This window comes from Cynoglossus semilaevis, chromosome 13 (genome assembly GCF_000523025.1).
Source record: "Cynoglossus semilaevis isolate Cse_v1.0 chromosome 13, Cse_v1.0, whole genome shotgun sequence".
Lineage (NCBI taxonomy): Eukaryota > Metazoa > Chordata > Actinopteri > Pleuronectiformes > Cynoglossidae > Cynoglossus > Cynoglossus semilaevis.
In genome coordinates this window covers 3,524,501-3,533,264 of record NC_024319.1, presented here as the reverse complement: position 1 = coordinate 3,533,264, position 8,764 = coordinate 3,524,501, and the positions used below count along the sequence as shown (strand labels likewise).

Below are 8,764 nucleotides of genomic sequence, written 5' to 3'. Positions count from 1 at the left end.
GAAGCTGCTTCACTGAAGCCTGAAGGTTCTTCAGCTCAGCTTCAGAGTCCAACTCTGGCTGACGTTTCTCCTCCTCCCTGTGGGGACAGAAAGAAAGGGTCACACAGACATCATGGTGACGTCAGTGATGATGTCACGGATCATGATGTCAGCGTTGACGTCAGTGGCGACTGGTCTTACATGGAGAAGAGCAGGAACCCACTGATGGTGCTGTGGTGGTTGCTGTTGTCCCAGATCTGGGTCTCGTGCCACAGCTTCCACCTCAGTCTGTCCCCTCGCTCGAGTAGCAGAGCAGCGCCGTTGGACGCTGTGTCGCTGCCCTGGCCGGACGTCTGCTCGTGAGCAATGAGCTGGATGGAAGCGTCGTTCTTGTAGAGGACGGCGCTCATTGGGAAGTCACTCGGAGCGTTGGCGGTAAAACGGATGTAGTAGACGCCTCGGATCGGTGCCGTAAAGACGCCTGGAAGAAAGGACAGTTCTTGAAGAGTTCTTTAACGGTTCTATGCCTTTCATTTATGTATGATGTTTTTTTTTGGATGCGACGTCGTACCTGTGCTAGAGTTGTAAGCCCCGCCCACATTGGTTATGACATCCTTGTAGATGAGGTCTACTGATCCTAAAGTCGTCTTCAGGAGGCCGTTGTTTCCCAGAGACGCAGCAAATGCAATTTTGGGAGTTTCTAAAAAAAACAAAAACATTTTTTTTTCCTTATGTGTGAGACGAGAGGATGAAGTCGAAGACGTGAACCAGACACAACAAACAAAACGACAGCATAACAGGAGTGACAGAAGACTAACAATTAGTGTTGGTGACAACTGGGAGTGAGCTGAGAAATGAGGTAGAAACTTTCAAGAGAAGATTTGTGAAGGAGGCAGCTCCAGGTCACCCCACAATGACTTCAACATAACACTGACTGAATGTCCGTGATATCACACTGACCTTTGATCCTCTTCACTTCTTGCTCGGCCACATCCAGACGTGCACTCATGTCTGCAAGAAAAACAAAAACAGAATAAGAAACAATTTAAAACAATCCAGGTGCAGGAGTTTCCAGAATTAAAACCAGGAACTGTGTCCAGTGTCAGGAATAGTTTCTAGCTCCAGCCTAAACTGGTACCTGTTTTCTGGGCCTTCATCTCCTCCAGAGTGGCTCTAATCTTATCCAGCTCACTTTGCGTGTCCACAGGCAGAGCAGAGTTGGACCAGACCAGCACCTGGACCAGGAGCAGCAGTGAGCAGAGCCTTGAACTCATGATGGTGGTTTGGCAGGAGACGGACAGGAGTGAGAGGGTCTCGTGGTCCTCTTATAGAACCTCAGCGCGGTCGTTGACCTCAGGGTCATCAGGCAGTCTGAGACTCTGGTCAGTCCTTAATCTCAGTCAGCAAAGATCTGCAAACAACGTGTCTTCACTGTTGACAATGCTGAGGATCAGAGGTTCTTTACTCAGACAACGTCTGTGGTCAATGACTGACAAGGAGTTTCCATCTGTGGCCTTGGTGTCAATGCTCCGAGCAGTAGCGCCACCTGTGACCAATCAAATTTTATTACCCAAACCTTTCCAGTAGAATTTAGCTGGAAAATACAGTAGCTCAACTGTATCCAAACACTTCCAGACTAAAATGTAGGTTATCATGTTGGAAAGTTTCTGGAAAGAAACGCTAATATTTTAACTAAATCCTAGATGATTTGACAAAAGAAGAGAGAAAAATGAAAAGGAAAAAAAGTCTGTCACAAGGTAAAGTGATCCGGGGTCGTGTAAGAACTAAAGCAAAAGAATGTTGTTGAACACAGTCAGTGGTCAATAGATGCCATGCTAATAGTGGTTAGCTGCTAATGCTAACGTGTGTCTTTTGAACAACAGGGTGTTTAGTGGATGATCAGTGTCTCTACAGGATTCAAACCCCTGCCCTCTGCTCCACAGTGACTACGGTCTGGCCTACCTACCGCTGAGGACCAGCATCGGTCTGTGGACTGCCTTTCTCTGCCTGGTGCTGGTGGCCACTGATGCCAGCACTCTGGTCTGCTACATCACTCGTTTTACCGAGGAGGCCTTTGCCGCGCTCATCTGCATCATCTTTATCTACGAGGCACTGGAGAAGCTTGTCCACCTGGGGGAGCTCTACCCTTTCAACATGAACAACCACCTGGACAACTTGACGTTCTACAGGTGAGGAGGCAGAACTTTCTGCTCCGGTCTTTAGATCTTTACCATCCGTTATGATCTTTTCATTACTATTGGTCCGCTGCTGCCTCCTGTGGTCAGTTTGTGTCACAAAGACAAAACTGAAGAGATGATTCTAAACAGAGGAGTCTCACAGTTTGAACTTAGTGACGGAGGCAGCAGTGGGTAAACATCCGCTGTGATTGTGATCTAAAGATTTTTTTTCTCTTTGGACTTTGGTCTGTGAGCTAAAATCAACAAATGTATGTATGAACCTCGTGCTGAGAGAGTGTGTCGTTTATGTAAGTTAACGTGAAAAAAATCATTTTCAACGAGACATGAAATAATTGTTTGGTTTTTTTTTCTTCCCAAGGTGTCACTGTTCTCCCCCTGGCAACGATTCAGCCGAACTCCAGCCAATGTGGAGAAACGGAACGTCCGAGATCATCCAGTGGGAGGAGCTTAATGCAGAGGTCAGACAAACGCACATCTTTAATCTTTAGAACTTTTTCTCCATCTAACCACACGATACTGCTTTCAACCCAACGAGGCCAAGACTGTCCAGCAGGGGGCAGCATTTAGGGGTCATCGTGTGGAACTGCTACTGAATCGCCTGATTTTGTCTTGTTTTCAGGAGTGTGTACAGCTCCGCGGTGTCTTTGTGGGCTCGGCCTGTGGACACCTCGGTCCATACGTCCCTGACGTCCTCTTCTGGTCCGTCATCCTCTTCTTCACCACTTTTTTTCTGTCCTCGTTTCTCAAACAGTTCAAGACCAGGAGCTACTTCCCCACTAAGGTGAGGGCCTGTTGGTCTCACTCACACGTGCACGTCTGTGTGCACGCACACACACACACACAAATGTGTTTTGTGTTTTCATTCAAGGTCAGATCCACCATCAGTGACTTTGCCATCTTCCTGACCATCATGATCATGGTCCTCCTGGATTATCTGGTGGGAGTTCCTTCACCCAAACTCCGTGTTCCAGACCGCTTCCAGGTAAAGAACTTTGGTCTGTTCTGTTTGACACAAAGTCTTTTTGTTATAATTTATATTTGATATGTATTATTTCTTTCACAGCCCACGTCCAGCACCCGGGGCTGGTTCATATCACCACTGGGCTCTAACCCCTGGTGGACAGTGTTGGCGGCTTCCATCCCGGCTTTGCTCTGCACTATTCTGATCTTCATGGACCAGCAGATCACGGCCGTCATTGTCAACAGGAAGGAGAACAAGCTGAAGGTGAGAAGGTTGCTCCTTTGTTTGACAGCTGGAATGTTGCCAGGTTCCCTGAACGTTTTGTTTTTGGTTCTACAGAAAGGGTGTGGTTATCACCTGGACCTCCTGGTGGTGGCGCTGATGCTTGGGGTCTGCTCCATCATGGGCCTGCCGTGGTTTGTCGCGGCCACCGTCCTCTCCATCTCTCATGTCAACAGTCTGAAGCTGGAGTCGGAATGCGCCGCTCCTGGAGAGCAGCCGAAGTTCTTGGGAATTCGTGAGCAAAGAGTGACGGGATTCCTGATCTTCACCCTGATGGGCTGCTCCGTCTTCATGACCTCGGTTCTCAAGGTGAATGTCAGAGGAGGATAATGTTTCCAGGTAGACTCTCTGGCGTTTTCTTTTTTTCTTTTCTTTTTTTTTTAGCAGCGGTTTTCTAAATGATGTAAGTATCGTTTTGGCTAACGACGAGCTTCATCTCCAGCTCCTGTATGAGAAGGAACCAGACCGATGTCCAGTAAAAGACAACCTCAGCTCTGCTAACATCTTTCTATTTATTATATGTTTATTTAAATTCTTATTTTACCAGGTAACATTTGGGAAAACATTGGAAGTTGTACTTTTTTTTGACAATATTGTATATTATATTTTATAGTTTACCTAAAATAACTATTAGATTTTGGTCTGTGAGAAAAAAAATCAGTGACTTTCTCTGGTCTTACAGTGAGATGCAGCAGATAATTTGACACAGATGTTTTGCGTTTTTTGTCATTTTTAGGTTAAATGTCTGTTGTATGTCTGTATTTTTAACCCATGTGAAGCAGATGAGTTTTTGACTGTTTGTTTTTGTTCTCAGTTCATCCCCATGCCGGTGCTGTACGGAGTTTTCCTCTACATGGGCGTGTCCTCACTCAAAGGCATTCAGGTCACATTTGGTTTTGTCTTTTATTTTTGTGTGTTCTCTGCAACTCAGACAAAACATCAGACAAAAAGCTCCAGAACAAATGTCCCGGTCTTTCAAACCTCAGACCGTCCTCATGTCTCAGGTCGTCTGGATGTGTGAGGAAATTAAAGGCTGAAACTGTAGTCATTTAAATCTGCAGTAGATTTTTATACAAACCTGCAATAATTTCAACATTTCTGCACCAGTCATGAGTCATGGAACAGGGCTCAATAATTTCAACATTTCTGCACCAGTCTATGAGTCATGGAACAGGGCTTTAAATATGTACTTAGCACCACCTACAGGCCAGATGAGCTACATGCTACAAGTGAACAAAACTGCAGACTGCACCTTTATAATTGTGATGGTTACAATAAAGAATCACGTCCATCATATTCAAATGATTCCAACATTTGTCAGAGGATTTTATCTTGTGTTTTCTTTTCCGTCTGCAGCTTTTTGACCGGATCAAACTGTTCGGAATGCCGGCCAAACACCAGCCGGATCTGATTTACCTACGATACGTCCCTCTTTGGAAGGTGCACATCTTCACCGTGGTGCAGCTCTCCTGCCTCATCGTCCTGTGGACCATCAAGGCCTCGGCTGCAGCCGTGGTCTTCCCCATGATGGTCCTGGCTCTGGTCTTCATCAGGAAGCTGCTGGATTTCTGCTTCACCAAGAGAGAGCTGAGCTGGCTGGACGACCTGATCCCTGAGAGCAAGAAGAAGAAGGAGGACGACAAGAAGAAGCAGCAGAAGGAGGTGAGAAGGAGGAGCAAACTAATCTCCACTTCAGTGACTGTCTGGATACTGTGCTGAGGAAATGTCATCATGCTGCTTTGAAAGTTCAATTTAGTTTTAATTTTATGCTGGGTGACATGTCAACCATCAGCCACCAGGTGGCTCTTACAACAACTTAGTCAGTAAAAACAACAGAAGTTAAACGTGTCCCTCACAGTTAGTTCAAAAGGAGCTTAAAGTTAAACTGTTGACTGTAAATAAGGACAATAAAAGATGTTACAGTGACTTTAGTGCCTTCATCTCCATCTGTGTATCTGCTGTTTTTTCCCAGAATGCTCAGCGGCTGGTGGAAGAAGACAATGATCCGTTGTATGACAGTGGGAACGCCATGAAAGAACTGAAAGGACGGTGAGTCGATCTCAAAGCACATGGATCTGAACAGTTAGTCACCGATTAATGCTTGTGTGTGTGTGTGTGTGCGTGTGTGTGTGCGTGCAGCTCAGACCCGTCGGAGGTCAACATTTCAGATGAAATGGCAAAGAGTGGAATCTGGAAATCCATCTTCAAGAACTCTGAAAGCAGCAAATCTCTCCGACACTGCCATAGGTAAGTCAGAGCTGTGAGCGCCCCCTGCTGCTCAACGAGAGTCGTTTACAGTCATTCACAACAGCAGCTGTTGATCCACTGCTGCCACAGACACTTATTGTAATTTTCTTATTGACTCAGTGACACGAACTGACCACAGGAGGCAGTAAATGGACCAGCAGCCCCTGTACCCATGTTAGCTAAAGTCACTGTAATTTTGTCTTTAAGGTTTAGTTTCACATATTACACTCACATCTTTTTCATTAAGGTGGAAAGATTCGTGTGGTCAGGTTCTTCATTAAGGTGGAAAGATTCGTGTGGTTGAGGATTTTGATCAGATCCAATGGTCTTTGTTTATTCTGCAGCACAGAGAAGGTGCCCAGCATCCAGATAGAAGTGGAGAACGAGAACGCAGACAAAGTCGAGAACACGGAGACGCTGCTATGATCCACCACACGGTGGTGCTGTTGTGACTTATTCTTCTTTGGACGGAGGTGAACGGCCTCCAGAAGGACCAATGAGGCTTCACCTTGTCACGCCCTCTTACTTCTGTTACCTCTGTATTTTAGCCCCTGAAGGCCAACCTTTATCATCGTTTTATGATGAAACGCTGTCCATCAAAGATGGCTGCTGTCTGTGTCCAACCGTCTCTTACTGTGATTCAGAGACGTCCAAAACTTTAAATTGTGATTTTAAATGATCTGTTTTTACCTGATGATGCTGGTGTGTGTGTGTGTGTGAGTGTGTGAGACAGAGTGTATGTGTCTGTTTGTGACAGTGCTTGACCTTGTTGCTGCAGCGACCAATCAAACACTGACTTTTTCATGATTACTGTTTAAATAAATCTCCGTTGGTGACCACCGACAGATCTGAACGTTGTATCGATCCATCAGTTTTTTAGCTGACAGTGGAATGTTGGGTAAAATCATTAAAAAAAAAAAAAAACTTCATCACTTCAAAAGTTTTAATTCACAAATGTTTACAGAATAAATTAGCATAAAAATATCAGCCACACACAGGTCAGGTACACTGGTAATGTCACAGCGGACCAGTAATCCATCAGATCTGATCCTGGATCAGTCAGGTCTATCTAAGGTCAGGTGAACGATTGGATCTGATTTCTGGGATTGATTTAAATGCATTGTTGGGTTGGAAGAATTTGATCCAGTTTGATCTACTTTAAAAAAATCTTGAATAAGTTAAAATCTGATGTGAATCCAGTTGGTCAGCCCTCCGAGGTCCAGAACCGGGCAGGTCTGGTCAAAACAAACTGTGTCTGGTCAAAATCTGATGTGAATCCAGTTGGTCAGACCTCCAAGGTCCAGGACCGGGCAGGTCTGGTCAAGGAACTGGCTCAAACGATGGTCACCGATTTTTGTCTTCGGGACTTTGATCCTGGTTTTGGAGCGAATCCTTTGATCATAAGTAATGATGATGCGCTAAAGTGATCAGTGATGTTTTTATAGGTCAATTTGGACGATGGCAAAGAAAAAGTAACTCAAACAAAAACTGCTGCTGATGCTGTATTTTTTTAAATTCCACTTGATCTTCAGGATTAGTCAAATCTGATGGTGGCTGATCTAAATCTGATCCAAAATCAGGTGGATCAGTTGGATCTGATCCAGTACGAGTTGTTTCTCATCCAGAATCAGTTGGATCAGATCCAGAATCACGCTGAGCAATTAGATCTGCCACAGGATTGGTTAGACCAAACCCAAGATCAGTTGGATCCTCTTCACAAGCGGTTAGACCTGATCCAAAACCGGTTAGATCGGATGGTGAATGTCTTTGATCTACTCCAAGAACAGTTGGAGCAAATCCAGGATCGATTGTGTGCGATCCAGGATCAGTTGGATCAGATCCACGATCAGCTAAACGTGTTGGAGGATCAATAAGGATCAGGATCAATAAACCATGGTGAAGACGAGCAGGAGAAGCAGAAAACCAGAAACCCCGACCGAGGACCTGGATCCACCTGAAAAACACAAACACGGAGATCACTAGGTGTCATAGTCCAACCAAACCAGTACAAGAATCATGGGATAGTTTGGAGGAACTGGTACCAAAACTAGGGACAGAACCAGGAACTTTAGTTTAATAATCTAGGAGCCGAATCGGTGTGACTTTCCACCACATTAACCATGATTCTAAAGAAGACTTTGAGTGGTGCTGCCACCAAGAGGCCCAGGTACTGATGGGACCGTTTGGTTCTACACAGACCTGGAAACAGAGACCATATACATTGAGAACTTCTTGGAACAGTTTTTCGCACAGTCAAAGTGATTTGTCTGAGCTTCACTGGACTGACCCGTTCCGGTTCTTCTAAATGGTTCTATGTGTTCCTGGTTCTGTTAGGATCAGTCGGATCCTCCTCCTTACTGTTGTTGATCAGCATCTCCTGGGTCACAGCCAGGGAACCGTTGTGTGGAGCAGGCTGGATCTGCAGCAGTCGACACATTAGAGGGTAAATGTGGATGCTGTCGAACGCTTCAGTCAGGAGGTTCTTCTTAAAGTCGGGTCCAAATGCCCTGAAGATGGTCTTCATGTCCATCTCACCGTTGTGGAAGCCGTGATCTCCTTTGTTGACGTAGACGATGAATCTCTGGTTGAATGAAAGAAAAGCAGTGTAAGTACCTGGAACTGTGTGAAGTCGCAATAAAGAAGCACAATTTAAATAAACCTGATTTTGACTGACAGTTGTCTAAGTGTGATGTCATCAGGTTTCCAGTCATACTTTTGGCTGATGCTTTTCTTCTTCACTGATTATTTCCTGTACATCTAGGATCAACTGAACCTGAGTTGATCAGGTTCATCTGATCCTAGATCAGTTTAATCATATACACCTGATCTTTAATCATGGAAAAGGGGAGGAGCCTGGGGGTCATAACTATGCGATGTCTAGTCAGGAGGCGGGGTCAGAAACTTGGTCCTCTTATCGTTCAATATGTTCTTTGTGTTCAAAGTTACAGTTTAAGTACATGTTCTCAAAAGAAATTATTTTTTCGCTAAAGCTCACCGAGTTTAGGTTGAATCCCAGATCTGCAATGACCACAATTGGTGGCAACCGTTGACTTTTCCCGAGATGAAAACTCTCAGGCATCTCATCTTTCTTGTAGAC

The 8,764-nt window shown here is 45.1% G+C and overlaps 3 protein-coding genes across 5 annotated transcripts in view; 1 reads left to right on the top strand and 2 right to left on the bottom strand.

Moving 5' to 3' along the window:
• Nucleotides 1-6,525, top strand: part of LOC103388096 (sodium bicarbonate cotransporter 3-like) — a 17,790-nt gene extending 11,265 nt beyond the window's left edge. For 2 of the 3 annotated variants that reach the window (XM_008322967.3, XM_008322968.2), the window contains exons 14-24: nucleotides 1,923-2,168; nucleotides 2,536-2,635; nucleotides 2,797-2,958; nucleotides 3,046-3,159; nucleotides 3,241-3,402; nucleotides 3,478-3,729; nucleotides 4,235-4,303; nucleotides 4,777-5,082; nucleotides 5,393-5,469; nucleotides 5,560-5,667; nucleotides 6,012-6,525. In XM_008322967.3, the coding sequence (XP_008321189.1) occupies nucleotides 1,923-2,168; nucleotides 2,536-2,635; nucleotides 2,797-2,958; nucleotides 3,046-3,159; nucleotides 3,241-3,402; nucleotides 3,478-3,729; nucleotides 4,235-4,303; nucleotides 4,777-5,082; nucleotides 5,393-5,469; nucleotides 5,560-5,667; nucleotides 6,012-6,093 (1,678 nt within the window). In that variant the 3' untranslated portion in view covers nucleotides 6,094-6,525. Of the gene's footprint in view, nucleotides 1-1,922; nucleotides 2,169-2,535; nucleotides 2,636-2,796; nucleotides 2,959-3,045; nucleotides 3,160-3,240; nucleotides 3,403-3,477; nucleotides 3,760-4,234; nucleotides 4,304-4,776; nucleotides 5,083-5,392; nucleotides 5,470-5,559; nucleotides 5,668-6,011 lie in introns of those variants that run through there. The other variant, XR_003051538.1, reaches the window with a different exon arrangement.
• On the bottom strand, nucleotides 86-1,359 carry LOC112487944 (complement C1q-like protein 4). The gene is made up of 4 exons (XM_025061688.1): nucleotides 1,118-1,359; nucleotides 940-990; nucleotides 551-679; nucleotides 86-460 (listed from the first exon to the last, which is right to left on the bottom strand). Exons 1-4 carry the CDS (start codon nucleotides 1,251-1,253, stop codon nucleotides 177-179), a joined length of 600 nt encoding a protein of 199 aa, XP_024917456.1. The 5' UTR covers nucleotides 1,254-1,359; the 3' UTR covers nucleotides 86-176.
• A 440-nt stretch (nucleotides 6,526-6,965) lies between the features above and the next one.
• LOC103388124 (ectonucleotide pyrophosphatase/phosphodiesterase family member 7) overlaps nucleotides 6,966-8,764 on the bottom strand; it is a 3,158-nt gene continuing 1,359 nt past the window's right edge. Inside the window, exons 4-6 of the mRNA XM_025061478.1 lie at nucleotides 8,663-8,764; nucleotides 8,026-8,248; nucleotides 6,966-7,621 (exon numbers count right to left, since the gene is read on the bottom strand). Coding sequence (XP_024917246.1) covers nucleotides 7,551-7,621; nucleotides 8,026-8,248; nucleotides 8,663-8,764 — 396 coding nt within the window. The 3' untranslated portion in view covers nucleotides 6,966-7,550. The remainder of the gene's footprint in view (nucleotides 7,622-8,025; nucleotides 8,249-8,662) is intronic.